Below are 22,628 nucleotides of genomic sequence, written 5' to 3'. Positions count from 1 at the left end.
GCAACATGCACGGGGGAGAGCAACCGGTTAAATTAAGAAAAAAAAATCACTACAGCAAAGATCAGCCTAATTTAAAGAACAAACATTCAGAAAAGGAAGTGGACAGGGAGTGAGAATCTTAGTGGAGAATTGAGGGAAATTATTTAGATGAAAGACAATTTCTTGACAGCACGTTTCTTCGCAACTCACTAATAACGTCAGGTAGGAGGCCTGCGCGGGGCGGCGGGCGCGGGCCCGGCGCACCGAGGCTCCGCCCCCGGGAGGAGCCGGGCCAGAGGCTGCCGCGGAACCCGAGCGGGGCGGCTGCGGCGCAGGCCGGGCCCGTTTGCCGGGAGGACGCCGGTTCCTGCTCTCGGCGCTCCGGCGCGGAGTCAAGTGTGGGAGGCGCTGCTCTCCCCGGTTCTGTCGCCGTTCCTGCGGCTGCATATCCGGGCCTGCAGACATGTCGGGGTTCAGCCCCGAGCTCATCGACTACCTGGAGGGGAAGATCTCCTTCGAGGAGTTCGAAAGGCGGAGAGAAGAGAGAAAAACTCGCGAGAAGAAAGTGAGGAGACGCTGGGCCAGGACGCTCCTCACTGTGTCGTCGCCCTAGTGCACTTAGAGAGATGGGGGACCCGGGGGACCCCGTCCGCTGCCCTGGGGGCCGGGGCTCCCGGCACTTTCTTCCCCTTCTCACCGAAACCCCGCTTCTCGCCTCAGCCCTGGGCTAAGCTCGTCTGACAAACACTTCCCCACCGAGAGGCTTCTGTCCCCTGGGAACCGCTGCTCTTTTCCTTTTGCCAAACAGTAGATGTTACTGGAGGGCAGCTTAGCGCTGGCGGGTTAGATGGGGTAGCGGGGAGTGGAGCTGGGAGTGGGGCTATCTGCTTCGAGTCCTAGCTTTGCCCCTAAGTCGTCTTGTGGCTTTGGGCACCTCACCTCCCTTCTTCAGGCCTTCGTTTCTCTAGTTCTGAACCGAGGGGTTTGAGCTGCCATTTCTGCGGGGTCTGCCGATGGTGTGATGCTCTCTTCCACCAAACAAAAGAATTTTCTTGTCTGATAAAATCTTAACTCATACGTATTTTTTCATACTTAGGAAGAAATATCCGAACTTTCCGTATCTTCTCACTTATCTGAAGTCTGAGGGAAAATAAGAGAATTGCACCTTTTGAAATGAGCTGGTGGATTCTTTCCTAATTCACGTGACACACTGCCCCATCTATTTTCAATTAAAAAGCTAGGAGACAATGTAGATTAGTGAAATCATCAAGATGTTATATATTATTTTTTACAAATGACTGATTCAGGCTGCAGAATGAGACCTAAGTTCTCTGAAACGCTTTGACAATATTGAAACTTAGATTCCACATGCTGTATACGTGCGCAGAGCTCAAGTTTTGTAGAAATAGAACATGAGGCAAATGCCCTGTTCTCAACTGGAGAGAGCTAAATCTGCGGTAGTTTTTCAATCATTAATTAATTTTCAATCCCAGAGTCTTCAGGAGAGAGGAAAGTTATCAGCAGAAGAAAATCCAAATGACCTTGAAGTTCCGTCATCCTCGGGAATTGACTCTTCAAAATCCCGGGAAGAAGATGTCAATGAAGGTATGTTAGATCATTTGCTACCTGCGTTAAATGTCACAACTACCTAATGTTTCAGTGAAAACATCTTTCCATTGCATTGATATTCTGTTGTTGATTACCTGGTTTATCAGGAGCATAGTGCTTGGTATATAATAGATGCTCAATAAATGTTGAGTTATTGAATATGGTGATGGTTGTTTTTGTGGGTTATTTTTGTGGAAAACTGTTTCAAATTGACATCAGTATTTGTTTGGGAGCCTTTTTAGAGTCATTATTTTTATTTATTTTTTTTAAAGAAATTTATTTTATTTTTTTATTTTTTTGAGGCGATCAGCCCTGTGCTAACATCTGCCAATCTTCCTCTTTTTTTGCTGAGGAAGACTGGCCCTGGGCTAACATCCGTGCCCATCTTTCTCCACTTTATATGGGATGCCGCCACAGCATGGCTTGCCAAGCAGTGCGTCGGCAGGCGCCTGGGATCCGAACCGGCGAACCCCGGGCCGCTGCAGCTGAGCATGCGTACTTAACCGCTTGCGCCACCGGCAGGCCCAGAGTCATTATTTTTTAAATTGGCCCTCTCAGTTGGTTACTAATTACTTCCAGACTATACTCCCTAAAATTGTAATGAATTATACTTCTATACAAAGTGGCTTCCAAACCACTGCTTTAGTTTAGGAGAAAAGAGAGAAATGTCAGAGTGGAAAGCCAGTTGACTGCCCACATGGGACCTCACACCCAGCATGGTTATCTCCGTATGCCACCTCATTCCAAGATCCAGTCGTCAGCTCTGCGTGTCCAGATATTAAATTTGGTTAGTGCACCCAACTAATTTAACTCATCAGAGCCTAATTTATGGACTGTGATGCAAATTTATTAATTTCCAGTGGTCTATATACCTTTTTAGTGATCAGAATATTGATAATAGTTCATGGTATCCATTTACGCATATCAAGTTACCTGGGATGCTGAACTATCAATTAGAATGTAGCTTCGTGTGTGGGGTCTGATTGAGAACTAAATTAAACTTTCTAGTCCTAGGGGGTAGAAGTAGAGGCTGATTCTTTTCCCTCTAAACAAATAAGGCTTTACACAGAGAAAACATAATAGGGTGGACAGAAAACAAACAAGCTTTATTCCTGCCACCTTGGACCAAGTGGGGAAGAAAAGGCGTAGAGGAGAGAAAATTGGGGTTACAGTTTCTTACCTTGCCAGGCAAGTGGGGTGGAAAAGGGGGCTGAAGTTGTTCTGACAACCTGTGGGTCCTTCCTTAGCTGCTGTGGGGAGGAGCAGCCCTTCCATCATCAGTGGTCTTTGAAGTGCCACTGTAGTAGCCGGCAGCACTGGCTGCCTGCCAGCCCTCTTGCCTAACGCTGCCCCTGAGGGGTGGCCAGCAGGCTCTACCTGAAAGAAGGGATTAACTGAATCCCATTCTGGCTCATCACGAGCAGCCAGGCGCACACAGACTAGATGGCCTCAGCTCAAACAATCCTATCAGTCCTTTTAAGGTATAAAAGCTCCCAATTTCTCAGAAAGGAATTGTGCCAAAACTTGACCAAGACCCTTGGTGAGTGTGAGCATATATTCAGAGCAGAAGAAGGGGTCAGTTTTGAACAGGCTTTGGTGAAGTCTGCTAATTAGAATATTTGGCCACTGGAGTCATTGTCTTTTCCCTCCTGTACACTGCAGAGAATACTACTGCTAATTCTTGTTCTTGAGCGCCTTTCCTACACACCATGCAAATAGGGCCTTCTTTTAATTTCATTTTCAGTTCATTGTTGCTGATAGAAAAACTACAATTAACTTTTGTATATTGACCTTGTATCCAGGAACCCTGCTAAATTCATGTATTCTGACAGTTTGTATGTGGTTTCTTTTGGATCTTCTATGTACATAATCATGTCATCTGTGAATAATGACAATTTTATTTCTTCCTTGCCATCTTTATGCTTTTTATTTCTCTTCCCTTATCACATTAGCTAGGATCTCCAGTAAAATGTTGAGAAGAGTGGTGATAACAGGCACACTTGTCTCATTCCCGGTAACTTTGAATAATTCACCGTTAACTGGAAATTTTTTTGTAGATACTCTTTATCAGATTAAAGAGATTTCTTTCTATTTCTAGTTGACTAAGAATTTTTATTAGGAATGGGTGTTAGATTTTATCAAATTCTTCTCTGTAGCTATCAAGATGATCGTATGATTTTTCTCCTTTTTTTTCTGTTACTGTAATAAATTTTATTGATTGGTAGAGTTTTACTTTACACATTTCTTTTCTTATTTATTTTGGATGTTCAGAATTCTTAAAGATGATCACTATGACTTCATAATAATAATTACTTATTCGTTGCTCAGAAAGTGTGTTTTTTTAATTCTGTTCTTCATTAAACATACTGTCTTAATTATCTAGCATCTTTGGGGTTTGAGGTATTTCACATAAGTGAATAAGCGTAAGGATTTTTGAACACAAACATATATATATATTTTTTAATTTTAACTGTTTTGTTGGAACTTTTCTAAAATATGTTACATGTCTCTACTTTAAAAGAAAAATTGGCTTCTAAACTTAACCTTTTCTTGATCATTCAAGATCATCATACTATAGTGGTATCCTCAGATACAAATGAAGTATGTCATGTTATTTTGTTCCTGAAATAATAATACTATTTTTAATATTAATAATAGCATTTATTAAGCTCTTACTTTATACTGGGCATTATTTTAAGCACATATATATAAAAACCCATCTCATCCTCAGAGTAGCCCTATAAGGCAGACGTTATTATTAACCCCTTTTTACAAATGAGGAAACTGAGGCACAGAGAGCTTCAGGGATTTGCCCAAGATCACACAGCTAGCGAGAGATGGAGGTGAAGTTTGAAACCAGGCAGGTTGGCTCTAGAGGCCTCACCTTTAACCACCATGCCGTACCCTCTCGTTCTGTACCACGAGAGTTTAATTCATAGGTCTGCGTCTTACAATTCTTTTATTTTTTTCCTCTCTGCTTTTAACTGTTGCTGTGTGTGCTTCTGATTTCCCACTTCATTTTACCTGTATGTCTGAAGCCTGAAGGATGAGTCTGCACCTCCTACAGAGTAAAATACATGGCTTTATGACAGCTTTCTTCTTTGGGTTGTTTTTGGGACAGGTCATCTGTCAGTTTTTCACTTTCAAGTTTGGTATTGCTAGGGTAGAAATTTATATTCCAGAGAATATTGTTTTTTTTTCTTTCGACTACCAAGTGTTCTAAAGGTTTTTTCTTTGGTTGGTTTTTTTTGCAACCTCAACGTGTCTTTCTTCAGGAGAAACGTCGGATGGAGTCAGTAAGTCCGTTCACAAAGTCTTTGCTTCCATGCTTGGAGAGAATGAAGATGATGAGGAAGAAGAGGAGGAAGAAGAAGAGGAGGAGGAGGAGGAGGAGGAAGAAACACCTGAGCCACCCACTGCAGGCGATGTGTTTGTCCTGGAGATGGTTCTCAATCGTGAAACCAAGAAGATGATGAAAGTAAATTGTTCCTTATTTTGGTATTTATAAACAGAATGTAAAAATGTGACATAGTAATTGAAAAAGAAATCTTTAAATTATACCTATATTCTGAAAGAATTCAAATTGTAAGAAAGGAAATACTATGAGACAACTGCTCTTACTGGTTTATGTTTCATTTTAGAGATTTTTTTAATGTAAAACCTTAATTATTGCATGTGTCAAAAGGTACTGTAGTTTTGCTATTAAAAGGTGCCCATTGTAACTTCATAGTTTTTTAGCCAAGTTCATTCTGAGTAGATAAATTTGCAAAAAGGAGGATCTTCAGTAGATTACATCATAGTAAGTCTCCTGGCATCTAAATCCATTTTGCAGCATCCAGTCCTACATTTGTTATAATTCTAATGCAGTTTAGTAATTCCTGGCTACTTTGCTTTTTGCTTTCTTTATGTATTTTACTGTGCTTTGAACTTTCTACTGGAGGAAGTTTTTTTTTTTTTTTTCAATTTTCTGAAGTACTCCTTTTTGGCGAGTATCATAGAATAATTTCTGCTATTTTCTGCGGTTGAGTTTTAGACTTTTTCCTGAAATATAGACTTTAATGTTAATGAGTCAGTTATAATTACAGCCAAAGTCTTTAGTTCTGAACTTAAAAGATGGAAAAGTTTTAAAGAAAAATTTTAGTTTCATTATGGTCTGTATTTATTAATGTGATTGGAATTGAAATCTAAGACATTACTATATTTTAATCTAAATGTCTTATTTGTTCTGTACAGGAGAAAAGGCCTCGGAGTAAACTTCCCAGAGCTCTGAGAGGTCTCATGGGTGAAGCCAACATTCGCTTTGCTCGAGGAGAACGTGAAGAGGCAATATTGATGTGCATGGAAATCATAAGACAAGGTATTTTCTGTGGAATTATTGACAATAGTAGTTTAGTAGTCTGACTTTTAAAAATGGAGGAGCACTTCACTGTACTGTTTGGAAAATATATTCAGAAGCTTGGAGTTGATTGTGATAACAGTGATTTGCCACTTCACGTTGAGTAGAAGTCATTACCAAGAAAATGAAAATCACAGAGTATGAGTCAATGAAATATCATTAATATTTATTGTACTCTTACAGGTTTAATTCTTGTTTTTATTTGTTTGTTTTTTAATGTTTCATCTTAGGGGTTTTAGGCTTTTGTAGTCTTAGTCTTTTATAAAGATGGCAAACACATTATGTTAAAATCACTTGAAGCGAGAGTGGTCTTTTTTTCTTCCGTTTTCCAGATCAGACTGTGCTAGATTATTTTAATCTACTTTTTGATAAAAGACACAGTTTATACCTGTCATCTTCGATTAAACTGCAGGTCTTGGCATATTGAAGGATATCTTCAGAGGTGACTTTTTAACTAATTCCTTGTGTTTAATATTTTGCTTTCCTGATGTGTTGCCAAATGATGCCCTGCATAGTGGCTTGAGTACTTGTGATATAGTGAACTTTTAATTTATCTTTTCAATATTTTGGCATTTCTTTTTATTTAGAGTAGGGTCCTTTTAGAAGTCTTGTTATAAGTTTCCTGGATGATTTATTAGGATAATTTGGGGTCACTGCTTTTTCTTTATTACTCCATCAAAAATAAGTTTAACTAAACTTTTTCCTTCAGGATATTTTGTATGGTTCCTACTTTCCGATATTACCTATTCCTTTATTTCAGTTTGTTTTTGACAGTTGTCTTTGATTTTAATCCCTTGTAATCTTAGAACTTCATTTCAGAAACACTACTTCAGAAATGCAGATTAACCATTCACTTTGATATCTTGGGTTTAGGGGCTGCTTAGGTATCCTCTATTCATTCATCCCATACTCCTTGGTGTGGGAGCCAGATCATGAACATTCAACCGCACTGATGTGGCTGATGCTCATTGGGATGAACTTGCTGAGTTATTGAGCCATGTTTACCTTTAGCAGAGGGAGATTTTCATGATGGGGGCATGGTGGAGAGTAGGGTTTTTCATGAAACTACACTTTGCTTAGAGAAACGTATGGTTTAAAAATGCCAAAAATGGGGGCCGGCCCTGTGGCATAGCAGTTAAGTGCGCACGCTCTGCTGCTGGCGACCTGGCTTTGGATCCTGGGCGTGCACCAGTGCACCGGTTGTCAGGCCATGCTGTGGCGGCGTCCCATATAAAGTGGAGGAAGATGGGCACAGATGTTAGCCCAGGGCCGGTCTTCCTCAGCAAAAAAAAAAAAAGAGGAGGATTGGCAGATGTTAGCTCAGGGCTGATCTTCCTCACCAAAAAAAAAAAGGCCAAAAATGTATGAAAATAAAATAAAGCAAATATAATCTAACGTTTATTCTAAATTCCATTAAGTAGTTTGTGTAATTCTGCTAGAGATAGTTAAAGAGTTTAAGTATTAAAAAAAGGATTCATAATTTGAACCATGGGATTGACTCAAGCTCAAGCCTCATCCCTCAGCAAATGGACTTTGTTTTTTTAAATCTTTTTAGCTCCTCTTGCTTATGAGCCATTTTCTACGCTTGCCATGATATATGAGGACCAAGGTGACATGGAGAAATCACTGCAGTTTGAGTTGATTGCTGCACATTTAAATCCCAGTGACACTGAAGAATGGGTTAGATTGGCAGAAATGTCTCTGGAACAAGACAACATTAAGCAGGCTATTTTTTGCTACACAAAAGGTAATTAAAATGTTTTTTTCATTTTATTTGATAAAATGTTACATAATAGGTTTTTTGATAATTGTCTTTGCTACTCTGAGGTGAGATAATTGTACTTGCTACTCTGAGGTGACATTAGCTGTAATGTATTTATTTCTTATATTCTATTAAATCAGAGGTGAGTATTTGGGACCCCTCTGTTTTCATTTTTATCAGTAACTTTATTTATACTGTGAGCTAATATAGCACAAAAGTTGGTAGAAGAACAGTACCTTCAGTTTCCACCAAGATCAATGTTGGTTCTAAGCTGTTCCTTGAGGGTTAATATCAGACTAGGGTGATCAAATGAAGATGAGTATGGAGATTCAGGTTCTATCTGGTCTTAGGTCAGACCTAGTCGAGAGTTCCTGTGAAGGTAGATTTATTCCAAAATAACCTGCTTGGTTCCATTGGAGAATTTGTTTAGAGTGTTTATTAAATTTTCTGAAAAGAGGATGGGTCACACCCACATACCATGAACCCCTTTTTCTGATAAATCTATAATTTATATTCTTTTTTCTTTTTAGCTCTTAAATATGAACCTACTAATGTCCGTTATCTGTGGGAGCGATCAAGCCTTTATGAACAGATGGGAGATCATAAGATGGCAATGGATGGTTATAGGCGTATTTTAAACCTCTTGTCTCCGTCTGATGGAGAACGATTTATGCAATTGACTAGAGATATGGCTAAGTAAGTTTGGAATGAAATATATTTAAATGCTCTTATTAATTGTCTTATTTTAGAAATCAAAGCACGTATTTGAGGTAGAATATACTTTTTATTGAGGTTCAAGGAATTATTTTGCTTCCTGTATTTTATATTGTGCTTAAATTTAGAGTTGGGTTTTTCTTTTCAGTACTTTTCTGTTTCTCAGTCAACTGTGTGATTGCTTAGAAAAATTTGTATATACAATTACCTTTCAAGTGCTCAGAACCTTAAAAATGGAGCATGTTCTGAAAGGTTGACTAGGTTCCCGGTTTCTGTAACTTAGTTGACATTTTGTACATTTGTAGTAATATTATTTTAAATTATTTATTGCAAACGTGCTAATGAAATGTTCGTCATCTAAGATCTTCTGTAATCATTTTATCTAGAGTCAGTACTAGAATAACATTTTAAGATGAAAAATTTTCTTTATAGTTGGCACATGCTACTGACTGTGGTATATATTTTATTCTAAAATAATGTACCCAACTGCATTTATTGCTCTGATGTGCTGTACAGCAAAACAAAGCAAGAAACATTCTGGGCCTGAAATGTCTTGTGGTATGCTTTCTGTTCTAGGGTTGTCTATTATTATAGTATTTCAGCCGAGGAGTAACCATCTAAATCTGGGTATTTTAGGGTTAACCCTGTTAATTCCATGGCCATTGTCATGAAGATGCTTAGGTGTGAAATCACCCCCTATGCTTAAGGATGGGCTATGTAGGAATACTGGAAGCATTTTTAGGAAATTTGAGGCAAGGCAACCCTAAATTGATCCCTGATGCATACAATAAGCATTGAGGATCTTCCCAGGTTATTTGCTGTTGTTAGTCAACTCTCTAGCTGTCATAATGGTTAGCCAAATAGGCTTCTACTCTGTGAACTATTAGATGGCCTATGATAGTAAATGTGTTTTCCACTTGTATTATTTATAATCTTTTTGTTTGGGAAAGATTGGTGATGAACGGTTCTGCCACTGCCAAAGAGGTCTTTCCTACATAGAATTCTGTTACTACAACTTCTGATTGATTAGGCTTTCTCTTGGTCCCTACTTTCCTTCCAGAAATATTTATTGAATATAAATTATGTGCTCGGCACTGTGCAAGGCACCAGGAGATCCAGTATTGAAGGAATTTTAAAATTCCCTGCCCTTGTGGAGCTTACATTCTAGTTGGGGGAGACAGGAAATAAGCAAATAAACAACTAAATACATAGTATACCAGATGTTGATAAGTGATGTGAAGAAAAATGAAACAAGGGAGGAGGATAGGAAGTAGAAGAATAGGAGTGTGTTATTTTCAACAGGGTGACCAGAGAAGAACGTCATTCCTTATGTTATGGTCATGCTGACCTGAAAGTGACTGAAGGAGATGTGGGAGCAGATATTAGGGAAGAGTATCGCAGGCAAAGGGAATGGCAGTGCAGAGTTATGCTCAGGAGACGGAGCAGGGGCTAATGTCAGAGAGGTAGCGGAAAAGATCCCTCGGCCGGCCCGTGTGGGCCATTCTAAGGTTTTGGCTTTTACTCTGAATGAGTTTGGAGGCCACTGGATGGTTTTAAGTAGCAAAATGACATGATCTGACTTAAACTTTAAAGGCATCAATTCTAGCTGCTCTTTTGAGAAGAGGTTAAGGAATGGTGGGGGCAGAAGCAGAGAGAACAGTTAGGAAAGTTTGTGATAATCCATGGAAGGGATAACGGTAGCTTGGACCAGGGTAAAAGCAGCAGGAGGTGGTGAGCAGTAATCAGATTCTGGGTGTATTTCAAAGGCTGAGCTTTCAGGATTTTCTGATGTATTGGATATGAGGTGGAGTGTGTGTGTATACAAGTGTGTGTGTGAGAGAGACAGAGAGAGACAAGAAGGGGAGAGTTCTGAGGACTAAACCCTGAGGCACTACAGTGTTTAGAAGTCAGGAAGATGAGGAGGAAACGGCAGGGAGATGGAAAGGAAATGGGCAGTGAAGGAGGAGGAGACTCACAGAACATGATATTTGAGAGTTTTATTGACGGAAGCACTTTGAGGAGGAGGGATGATCATCTGTGTGAAATACTGCAGATAGATTACATAAAATGAGGACTGAGTATTGACATTGGAGATGGGGGTCTTGAGGGATAGGCAACTTTTTGGAGAAATTTATAAGGGGAGCAGAAGAATGGGGAGGTAATTGGAATGGATTGTAGGGGTAAGAGATAATTTTTAAATTGGGAAAAATTAGAGTGTATTTATACTTAGAGGGGAATGATCCACAACTGAGGGACATACTGAAGATTCATGAGAGAAAGGACAATTGCTTGAGTGATATTTTTGAGTAGGTTGGAGGGACTGGGATCTACTGGGGGGTTGGCCTTATGCTAAAAGGAGAAGGCAGAAGATATGGCTATGGGTATAGGTAAGTTGGTAGATGTGTTGGGAATATGTGGGATGTCTGATTTGATTCTCTTTGTAAAATAAGAAGCAAGGTCATCAGCTGAGAGTGAGGATGGGAGAGTGTTGGAGGTTTGGAGGGAAGATGTGAAATAGTTGTCTAGGTCCTTGGGACCTTGCTACCCCACAGACCAGCAGCATTTTCATCACCTGGGAGCTTGTCACAAATGTAGAATCTCAACCCTGCCCCAGCACTACTGGATCAGAATATGCCTTTTTATAAGCTCCCCAGATGATTTGTATGCACATTCAAGTTTGAAAAGTACTGGACTAGGTAACCAGTAAGATTGCTGATCAGCACCTGGGCCATCTTGAGGCTGGTGGTCATTAATTTAGAGTGAATCCAGTCAGCATGGTCAGCTGGGCAGCTGATGGTGAAGAGTAGGCGTATTTGGATTAACCAGGGTTGAAGTTTTATCTGATGATTTTGATAAAGGCAGAGAAGGGCAGGACAATTGAGGAGATGTGCAAGGGAGTAATTATAATGTTGGACCATGGAGAAGGGCAAAGTGAGGGCAGGAGGGGTGCAGAGACAGTGAATAAGTGGTAGGATCAATGCTTTGTAGAACCCATTGAGGTAGTGAGGCATTGTTGGTATTGGGTTACAGGGGGAATGAACTGGAATGATATGAGGCAGCTTTGGGAGAAGGAGATGCTTGACATTAAGACATCGTTATACTGACGTTGCACATTTTTCTCATGATCAGCACTGATTATGATTTTAAAGAAGAGTGTTTTTCTCCTCCCAAATGTCAAGAAAATGAAAATCATAATTAATAGTTAGAGGGCCTAAGCAAGGAAATGAATTTTATATTCTGAATTAAATAAGCAGTCATCCATTTTGCCATTTATTTTTTTAGGAGTTACTATGAAGCCAATGATGTTACTTCAGCTATTAACATAATTGAAGAAGCTTTCTCGAAACACCAAGGCCTAGTCTCTATGGAAGATGTTAACATAGCAGCTGAACTACACATTTCTAACAAACAATATGACAAAGCTTTGGAGGTAGGAACACTTAAGTGTTTCTCTGTTAGGTTTTGAACACATTTCTGTGTTCTAGAAATTCTTACAAATTGACAGTTCCTCATTTTAGTTATATGTATTACTTATGTTCTAAATTATGTATTTAAAGTCTGTATGGAAACAGATTTCTAGATTCTATAGTAATTCCATATGAAATATAAAATGTAGTCATCATATGATAAAAGCTATTGCCATTATCACAGGTGCCAGGTATGTCTGTACTTCAAGGTAGCAGGACTCAGCAGCCAGACTAATTGCTGTGATTCAGTTGTTAATCTGTTTGGAAAAGTAGATTGGTTTGTTACAGAGGAATTATATATCTTCAGTTAAGCATTTATTAACATGATATAAAAATGTTAATGTATCACAGTGGTTTCTTATTTTAAAGAGATTTACTGTTGCTTTTTATAGCCCGTTTGTATGTTGTAAGGATTATTTGAATTAACTGTACAAATCTTTGCATTGTGAAAAGGTTTATCACACATACCTGTTGTATTATTTCCTTTTTTTGTCCCCATTCTTTTAGGTAATTACGGATTTTTCTGGAATCGTGCTAGAAAAAAAAACTACAGAAGAAGGCACTCCAGAAGAGAATAAAGGTTATAGTTTCCTCTGCATAGGAAAGAGTGTATAATCCTCTCTTGTTCATAATGTGGCATTTTGAAATTGATAGTTAATGTTCTCATAACAAGTTTTCCCAAGAAGCATTGTTTCCTAAGAATGATTTCACTTTTTCTTGTGAGTATTCACTCACGGGTAATCTTTAAAAAAAAATTGTTTTCAGTTCTTTTTATTTCTCAATATGTCCATTTAAACGTGGCATTTCTCATTGACTCAGAGTCTTTTTGGTTCTATGTGAATGGATTTGGTTCTAAAGAATGGATTACTGAACAGCTTATCAAAAGCCTTTAGAACTAAAGCAATTTACTTTTCAAAAAACACTTAAAATGCTCTGTACTAATTTCCTTCAAACTTAAGCATTGAAAAAATTCTACTTCTGGAACTGGCCCGGTGGCATAGGGTTTAAGTTTGCATGTTCTGCTTCAGTGGCCCAGGGTTCGCTGGTTTGGATCCTGCACGCGGACCTACTCACTGCTCATCAAGCCATGCTGGCATCATCCCATATAGAAGAGCTACAATTCTATGACTATGATACACAACTATGTACTGGGGCTTTGGGGAGGAAAAAAAGAAGAAAAAGAGGAAGATTGGCAATAGATGTTAGCGCAGGGTCAATCTTCCTCAAAAAAAAAAAATTCTACTTCAAACTTAAGCATTCACATAAAATGCTACTTCAAACTCAAGCACAGAATTATTTTTTATCCCTTTCTCAGCCTCTTTGTAGTAAAGACAAAAAAGACTTGAATTCAAGAAGAAAAAAGAGTTCATATGTCCTTGTCCTTTTAGTTCTTTGTAGTTTTGATAGACAGTGTGGGAGTTTATATAGGTTTTGGATAAGTGGATCAGGTATTAGGAAAAGAATAGGAAGGATAATTGCTACCAAAGGACAGACTAAGGACGTATAAGAACCTAGTACTAGAGTTGGCCAAACTTAGACTTGACTATCAAATTGTTTGCTTTGAATGAAGTAAATGAGATCTTACATAGAAGGTACAGTTGGCTGCATTTGCTGCAAATTCTAAGCTTGCATGTAGGAGTTACTTTTTGTCTCTCTAATCCACAGCAGGTGAGAATGTTACCTGCACTATACCTGATGGTGTGCCAATAGATATCATGGTGAAGTTGATGGTCTGCCTCGTACATCTCAACATCCTCGAACCACTAAATGTAAGTAACATCAAGATCTGTACTTGAGATACTTCAGATCAAATCCACACTGTTTCCATTAGATGATAAATTTTAAGTTGACCCTAGATTTCACATTTCTTAATAATGAGGAACTGACCATAAGCATCAACTTTATTTTTGTGTGATTGTCTTATAATAGGTAAAATTGTTTTGGAACTGGACTTATAATAATTTGTTTTTCTTTTAAAATGAGAACAGTCCAGAGATCAAAATTTGAGATTGGGCCTTTAGACAATTGGTAATTTTTGACAGCTGTTCTCTTTTGCTGACCTGAGATTAAGTATTTCATTGAATAAAAACATATACTGGACATCTGTGTTGCCGACTTAGGATAATGTTTTTTTTTTTTTTTTGTGAGGAAGATCAGCCCTGAGCTAACATCCGTGCTAATCCTCCTCTTTTTGCTGAGGGAGACCCACTCTGAGCTAACATCCATTGCCAATCCTCCTCCTTTTTTTATCCCCAAAGCCCCAGTAGATAGTTGCATGTCATAGTTGCACATCCTTCTAGTTGCTGTATGTGGGACGCGGCCTCAGCACGGTGGGAGAAGCAGTGCGTCAGTGCGCGCCCGGGATCCGAACCCGGGCCGCAAGTAGCAGAGCACGTACACTTAACCGCTAAGCCACGGAGCCGGCCCAAGGATAATGTATTGAATAAAACATACAAATTCCCGCCCTCGTGGATCTTTTGTTCTAATGGGATTAGATAGATAATAAATAAATACATAAAATATAGGATGTTAGTTGGTGATAAGTGCTCTGGAGAAAAATCAAACAGCGAAAAATAGGGAATATTGGGGATGGGAGGAGTTGCAGTTTTAAATAGGGTGATCAGGAAAGGCCTCCCTGAGAAGTGACATTTGGATAATGACTTGAAGGAAGTGGGGAAGTAAGCCACGTGGATATCTGAGGGAACAGCTTTCCAGAAACATCGGCAAACACAGAAGCCCTGAGGCATGGGGATGTTTGACTGGTTAGAAGAGAGCACAGCAGATCAGTGTTGTCTTAGCTCCTGCAATGCCTGCCTTAGAACAGGCCTTCAAAAGTAGTGTGTTGACTGCTGTGGCGGCCCGGGTTTGCTTCCCGGTCACAGAACCACACCACCCATCTGTCGGTTGCCATTCTGGTGGCGGCTCACATAGAGCTGGAAGGACCTAGAACTAGGATATACCACTATGTACTGGGCTTTGAGGAGGGGAAAAAAAAGAGTAAGATGGGCAACAGATCTCAGCTCAGAGCGAATCTTTCCCTGCAAAAACAAAAAAAGGAAAATACTGACATATTTGATGGAATGACAATTTAAAATTTAAAAAAGTAGTGTGTTAAATGAGTGAATGATGACAGTATGAGTTCTTTTTAATAGAGATATAGAAACGAATAGAAAAATGATTATTTAAAGCTGTTTTTATTAAGCCTTGCTCCTTTTAGGTTTGCCTCAGATAACTGATTTGTTAAAAAGAGAAATATACATAGATAAGCATATTTGTAATGAACGTTTGACTTCAAGCTTTTATTTTGGGCTCTAGCCTCTCTTGACAACACTAGTGGAACAGAATCCTGAAGATATGGGAGACCTCTATCTAGATGTTGCTGAAGCGTTTCTGGATGTTGGTGAATATAATTCTGCACTTCCCCTCCTTAGTGCGCTGGTCTGCTCGGAAAGATACAACCTCGCAGTAGTTTGGCTTCGGCATGCAGGTAATACGTTTTTGTGGGAAGGAGAAGTTTTAATCATATAAGCAGGCAAGAAATTACTTTCCCAAGGTGGTAATAATTATTATAAAATATTAATGTCTTGGGCCGGCCCTGTGGCTTAGCGGTGAAGTGCACGCGCTCCGCTGCTGGCAGCCTGGGTTCGGATCCCGGGCGCGCACCGGCGTACCGCTTCTCCGGCCATGCTGGGGCCACGTCCCACATCCAGCAACTGGAAGGATGTGCGGCTATGACATGCAACTATTTGCTGGGGCTTTGGGGGGAAAAAATAAATAAATAAAATTAAATTAAAAAAATTAAAATATTAATGTCTTAGTGAAAATATTTCTGGTTTCAGGGCAGTTTTTTGAAAGTCAGTATTTTAAATTGTCTTGGTATATCACTAAGTGGTTTCCCCTCACCAAGGCTTTGGAAGAATGATTCCCCTAATAGTACCAGAGTGAAGGAGAAGGACTAACATGTCCCTGTTAAAATACCTTATATACCTGTCTTTTACCTGTCTTAACCGTAGGCTCTGGTTTCTAGTAATAGCTTGTCAGACTTGGGGTACAATCTAATTTTTGAAGAGTTTTTATGGGTTTATATTTATTATTTTGAGAAAACAATTAATGTATTTTCAGTGTTCTTTGAGCCACAAATATGCTCAAGATTGGGTTTTATGTATCATTTTATTTCATTTTATCTAAATCCACAGTAATCTGAAATAAATCATTTACAGTAGGAAAAATAGCTTAAGAAAAAAACTAAATCTCTTAAAGAAATTTATGAAAGCTAAAAATATTCTAATAGGATTTCCTATTCACATAAAAGCATTAAAATTTGAATAGTCTTTGCTTAAAATAGTGTATGATGGCAGAAAGTTCTAATATTTTCTTAAAATATTACATAATGGCAGAAAGTTCTCTCTAGAGAAGCATTAATTGACATTTTTGGATATTTTGAGACAGATTACAGATATGAAATGGCAAAGAAAGCACTTATTGATTAAGATTGCACTTTACTGTTTGGATGAGTAGACATGCATACAAATGTAATACCATCATAAGAAGTTACATTATTTGTGGTATTTGAATTTTAAAGACATGAGCAAGGAGCCTGAGTTTTATTGCCTTCCTAAGGCTGTGATACTGAAACTGCTCCTGTCGTTAATAGTACTTTACAAATCCTCTTTGATTATGATCATGATGCTGATAAATGCTGTTTCCATTTTAAGCCTCTGTAGCTTGAGATGAGTAGAAGGTAAAATCTCAGAATGATCTAAAAATCATAAAGAACTTTGGGGTCAGTATATAAGAAAGATCATTAGAGGAATCGAATGCTTGTAGCATAATAACAAAATATTTTTGAAAGTGAAAAATGACAAATTATGAGAAATGCCTTCATCACGATCCATCCCTATTTAGTAGTCTTTCTTTATTACTGAAGTTTAACCTGAAGGTGATGGTCAGGAGGGATTTGAGAAACTGGAGATTTGAGAAAGCAGTTGGAAGCAAAATACCATTTTAGGAGATAATTGCGGTGAAAAAGGAAAGAGATGAAAAGGGCCTGCATTAGTGTTGTGGCTGTTAGAGTGGAAAGAAGAAATGCTTATGGGGATGTGTTTTCAAGTTCAAATGATAGGACTTAGTGATTGATTGGCATAAAGTTTGAGGATAGGGCCCAGTAACCTCACTTCTGAGAACTTAACCCGAGGAAATAATTGAGTGAGGAGAGGGGAGGTAGTTTATACTGGGGATCACAAAACTCAGGAGCCTGGCAGGTTAACAAAAATGAGTAAAGTAGGCGGGTGAGAAGACTGGGCCGGAGTGAGAACTGGAGGCCATGTTTCTCACATGGGCCCATGTGCCGTGTGGGAGTGGGGGGCCCACTGTCGCCAGATCCAGATTTTTCAAAAGAATCCAGTAATTTGGATTTCATAAAAATCCTAATTTTTAAAATTGTAGACGCTTTATTGTTTTTAACAGCACTGTGGCCTAACAAAACACATCTGTAGGTTAAATTGGTCTGCCAATTTGTGAACTCTGGCTTATATAAATGAAGATGTTTACTGTGGTGTTATTTATTAGAGTAAAAATTTGGAAATAACCTAAATGTCAAATAATATGGTTAAGTAAATAATCAATTTAATTGAATATTATAACCATTCAAAATGCCAGTGAAGACATGGGAAAATGTTGAATGAATAATGCTAAGTGAGTAAAGCAGAGCCCCATATTATATGTATATGCTGATCACATCCTTGTAGCAATTTGAATTTAGTTAGAGAAATTGATAGATTGATCAATAGATAGAGATTAGAAGGGATAGTTGTTTTAAAGTGCTAGAAATATGCATACATTTCTTTCCTGTTGTAATTTTTTTTATATCGCTATAATATTTCTTTTAAAATGGAGAAATAATTTTGGCCAGCTTACAAATCTGTAGTTCACGTTTATGCTTTATTTTAACGTCGTCTTAGAATGTTTAAAGGCCTTAGGCTATATGGAGCGTGCTGCCGAGAGCTATGGCAAAGTGGTTGATCTGGCTCCCCTCCATCTGGATGCAAGGATTTCACTTTCCACCCTTCAGCAGCAGCTGGGCCGTCCTGAGAAAGCTCTGGAAGCTCTGGAACCAATGTATGATCCAGATACTTTAGCACAAGATGCAAATGCTGCACAGCAGGTAGGTCATGTAATGTAGAAGGAAGTTTTTCTTGGTGGATTATATTTTAGAACTTCCTCCTCAGTTAAGGATGTCTCTACAGCTTATATCCAAAAGTTTTAGTGTATTAAATTCAGTGTTTTTGAAAAATGATTGAGTCTTAAGTTTCAGCAACTCATTAGGCATTTTAAATTATGGTTTCTAAAATACTGGATCTTAATTATTGTGAAAGATCATAAAGCAAATGTTCTTAAGGTTTGGTTTCTAAGACAAAACTTTTCTGTGCAAACAAAAAACTTATAGCAAAGGCATTCTGTCACACTCAGTATCGTGTGCTTATTTGTTTAGGAGCTGAAGTTACTGCTGCATCGTTCTACTCTGTTGTTTTCACAAGGCAAAATGTATGGTTACGTGGATGCCCTACTTACCATGTTAGCCATGCTTTTAAAGGTGGGTAATGATCTTTCTTGATAGTTGCCTTGTTCACTTTTTAAATGTTTAGAACTTGATTTAAATATAGACTATAACTATTTTATAACTCTGTTTTACCTTGTTAAACTTTTTAAAGTGAAAGTCAGATAAAGACAAAAGACTTAGAGATTAATGGTAGGTAATTGAAAGTTCTACATGAAAGTGTAAATTTGACTGTAGATTAAGTGAAATAAAATCCTTGCTAGTACATATTTAGAAAAGTGAGAACCATAGTATTATCAATTGTTGGCTCTTTAGACACTACTGTGTGCCAAAATTGTTCACTTTGCAAAAATATTTTCCAGATACTGACATCTTTTCTGAGTCTGGCTTTTTTACAGGGAGGTAGGGGTGTGTGTGTGTGTGTGTGTGTGTGTGTCTGTGTGTGTGTGTGTATTGGTGTAAAGTTAATGTGAATTGCCTTCTTTTTCCCTACTGAGTAGTGTGGCCCAAATTCCTTTGGTAAGAAAAAAACAAGTCTATTTGTTTTCTTTTAGGTGTTTTTATACACAATAATTTGTTCTCTTTTTCCCCTCACTCAAGAAGCTTTCAGGCACACCTGTGGTACTTGTTTCCCATAGATTCTCTTGAAAAAATTATGACTAAAAATTCTCAAATGATTATCTTTAATTCAGGTAGCAATGAATAGAGCCCAAGTCTGTTTGATATCCAGCTCCAAATCTGGAGAGAGGCATCTCTACCTTATTAAAGTGTCAAGAGACAAAATATCAGACAGCAGTGACCAAGAGACAGCAAATTATGATGCAAAAGGTAATTACTTTCATTTCCTTTATTATGTAAAACTTGACTTAGTTGAAAAAAGACTCATGAAGTATCACTTGAGAGTAATCTAATTGAAAATATACGCTTTTCAAATAAAATTATATTTTCTAATCGAAATCCCTCAAGTATAATAAATTCATTTGGTGTTTAAAAAGAAAGAAGGCTATATGTAAATACTTTAATTTTAAAAAATTAAAAGGAAAGCTTTTGTTTGGATCTGTCTGTGTAAAAACTAAAACAAATCTTTTTATTTTGACATTTTAAGAAGAAAATATACCCTATTTTAAGAAATTTGTGACGATAAGATGGCAATACAGATTACTTTAATTGTGCAGTCACTTCAGTTACACATATTTCATTCTCTGTTATATTCATTTTTGATAAATGTAGCAATAGTCATAGAAAGTGAAAATAAGTTGCTTTGATCCAGTTTCAAGTAATATGACTTTAAAAGGACCTATTTTGGGCCGGCCCCGTGGCCTAGCGGTTAAGTGCGCGCGCTCCGCTACTGGTGGCCCGGGTTCGGATCCCGAGCGCGCACCGACACACCACTTCTCTGGCCATGCTGAGGCCGCGTCCCACATACAGCAAGTAGAAGGATGTGCAGCTATGACATACAACTATCTACTGGGGCTTTGGGGGAAAATAAATAAATAAAAATTAAAAGGACCTATTTTTAGCTGGAAAAGCATCAAGTATATTTGGGTGAGGTTGTTACTCAGAGAACTTTGGAAAAGACCTAGACATGTAAACTGGAGATATCAATCTGGCAGAAGATGATTTCATTGTTAATTAATTCAGCAGACATTTATTAAATCACTGTTACAGGTGTGGCAGTGCGCGGTGGACAGGGTTTTAGAATCTGGAAGAGCTGAATCTCTGTCAGCACAGTACAAGGACATAAGATAGGCAAGGTGTTGCAGGGGAACAAGTCAGAGGAAAGGAGCAAGGGTTGGGTGCTCCTAATCTGGCTATAATTGCCTCAGAGCCCGGCCATCTCTCCAGGGCATGGATTCTGGGCTTATCACAACGGCTTCTGCCTCTGCGGCAGGTATTTTGGGCTATGCTTCCTTAAGTTATATTTTTCACTGTATCTGATCCTGCTTGTTTTCTCTCTCAGTATTTCCTCATTTCAAGTCCATTGTTGCTTTTTCTTAGGCTCATCAGGTTTTTGTTGTTTTCTTTTGTGAGTTAATTTCATCGTGGTGGGAATCACGTTATACTGGGGCATCAGGTGGGATAAGCTAGGCCTCTTCATGTTATATGCATCTTTGTACTCTGCTTTTTTCACTTAACATTTTCCCACAGACATTTTCTCATGTTGCTCTGTTCTCTTTGTAGCTATTATATTTAAGGAATGTGTAATATTCCATTGGCTAACAGTTCCATAATTTATTTAATCGTTCTCTTTTTATTTTTTGATTATATGGTTGTTTCCGATGATTTTCTTTTATAAATAATCCTGTAGTGAGCATCTTCATGCCTATAGCTGTATCCATATTTTTGACTGGTTGTTTAGGATAGATTCCCAGAAAGAGAATTACTGGGTCAAAGGCAGTAAAAATTTTTATGGCTTTTGATATTTCAGAAGGGCTACAAAAGGAAGGCTTCTTACAGACAAATAAGAAAGAGAAGATTGTTGACGGAAAAGAGAAATTTTGAGGCAGAGAAAAGATAATTGAGATTATGAAAAGATCAGGAAGAGTCTGAAATTTAAAGTATGAATTTTAAGTCCTTTGCTGAGTGATCATTTGAATGCCTTGTATGTGCAGAATCCCGTGTGTGACCTCAGTTATGAAAAGCACACTTGTTCTTCCCTGGAGGAGCATGTATCCTACTAGCGCTGAGAAACACAGATGAGGTAGCTGGACGTTATAGAGAACGAATCAGAGTGAGAATGACCTGGGATTGCAGATCGTCAGGCAGGCAGAGCAGGGGGAGTGGTGGTGAAGGGGTGTAAACAAGCAGCTACCTCCTCTTGTTGCTGTCAGAAGAGTGTTGGCAAGAATTCAGTCCCAGAGGACCATAGTTATTAAATTTAACCTGAAAATCGATCATATGAATTTTTCTTTCTGGAAACACAGCATCCTAACTGATTTTCATTGGTCTCATTTTAGCAATATTTGCTGTACTCACGAGTGTCTTGACAAAAGATGACTGGTGGAACCTTCTGTTGAAGGCTGTATACTCCTTATGTGACCAATCCCGATTTCAAGAGGCTGAATTACTTGTGGAATCTTCATTGGAATATTATTCATTTTATGATGACAGGCAAAAACGAAAAGAACTAGAATACTTTGGTCTCTCTGCTGCAATTCTGGACAAAAATTTCAGAAAGGCATACAATTATATCAGGTGACTTTTTTCAATAACTTATTTTAATTAGATTCTTTGATAGAGTATGTATATTTACTTGGACCTAGTGTCTCATGCTCAAGAATTAATTAGCTGTTTTATTTTAACTCTCCTGTTGCTTGCTGGTTAATTCAGTTCATTGGTGATTCTCACAGGCATGCACTTTCATATACTTAACCTCCTGTGCCTCAGTCTCCCCGTTTATAAAATGGACATCATAATACTCCCACCTCAGAGGATTATTGTGAGGGTTGAATGAGTTATATATAAAGCCTTTTAACAAAGTCTGGCACACATGATGATTAGTTATTGTTCATTGCTCATTGTAGTGCAGCTATAGTGGGCAGGGAGAGAAAAGGTGAAACAGAAACCACTTGATTGTGTTGTTTTGTTGAAAAGCAGAAACAAGATGTAGAAATACTAACTTAAGCAGCATTTTTCTAGGAAAAGTCTTTCACTGTGTGTTTTTGCTGAAATGGATCGAGATAGTCTGCTTTTCCTTGTTGAGGGATGGTGTATTTCAGTGTTGGCAAGACAGCACTGAAAGATTTCATTCTTAGAAATCAGGAAGATTTTTTTTCTACATTATTTTTTACCCTCACCCTCTTTCTGCAATTTTAGGATAATGGTAATGGAAAATGTCAATAAACCCCAGCTCTGGAACATTTTCAACCAAGTTACCATGCACTCCCAAGATGTACGGCATCATCGCTTTTGTCTCCGTTTAATGCTGAAAAACCCAGATAATCATGCCCTGTGTGTGTTAAATGGACATAATGCATTCGTATCTGGTAGTTTTAAGCACGCGCTTGGTAAGTGTCCTGGCACGTGACTTTGTTAGGCATGGACAGTGTGGCGGTTAAGAGCCTGGCCTCTGGAGCAGAACTGCCTGGGTTTAAATAGCTGCTCCCCAGTGGCAAGTTACTGTATCTCCCTCTGCCTCAGTTTCTT

The 22,628-nt window shown here is 38.4% G+C and overlaps 1 protein-coding gene across 2 annotated transcripts in view; it reads left to right on the top strand.

The window, feature by feature from the left end:
* Positions 1-345: 345 nt before the first annotated feature.
* GTF3C3 (general transcription factor IIIC subunit 3) overlaps positions 346-22,628 on the top strand; it is a 31,286-nt gene continuing 9,003 nt past the window's right edge. The window contains exons 1-15 of one of the 2 annotated variants that reach the window (XM_058549494.1): positions 346-544; positions 1,473-1,584; positions 4,863-5,065; positions 5,821-5,944; positions 7,539-7,730; positions 8,276-8,441; positions 11,742-11,889; positions 12,434-12,506; positions 13,595-13,695; positions 15,242-15,413; positions 17,887-18,089; positions 18,417-18,518; positions 19,175-19,310; positions 21,440-21,677; positions 22,299-22,489. In XM_058549494.1, the coding sequence (XP_058405477.1) occupies positions 443-544; positions 1,473-1,584; positions 4,863-5,065; positions 5,821-5,944; positions 7,539-7,730; positions 8,276-8,441; positions 11,742-11,889; positions 12,434-12,506; positions 13,595-13,695; positions 15,242-15,413; positions 17,887-18,089; positions 18,417-18,518; positions 19,175-19,310; positions 21,440-21,677; positions 22,299-22,489 (2,263 nt within the window). In that variant the 5' untranslated portion in view covers positions 346-442. Of the gene's footprint in view, positions 545-1,472; positions 1,585-4,862; positions 5,066-5,820; positions 5,945-7,538; positions 7,731-8,275; positions 8,442-11,741; positions 11,890-12,433; positions 12,507-13,591; positions 13,696-15,241; positions 15,414-17,886; positions 18,090-18,416; positions 18,519-19,174; positions 19,311-21,439; positions 21,678-22,298; positions 22,490-22,628 lie in introns of both variants that reach the window. The other variant, XM_058549493.1, reaches the window with a different exon arrangement.

Source organism: Diceros bicornis, chromosome 10 (genome assembly GCF_020826845.1).
Source record: "Diceros bicornis minor isolate mBicDic1 chromosome 10, mDicBic1.mat.cur, whole genome shotgun sequence".
Classification (NCBI taxonomy): Eukaryota; Metazoa; Chordata; class Mammalia; order Perissodactyla; family Rhinocerotidae; genus Diceros; species Diceros bicornis.
This window is presented reverse-complemented; position numbering and strand designations above follow the sequence as displayed.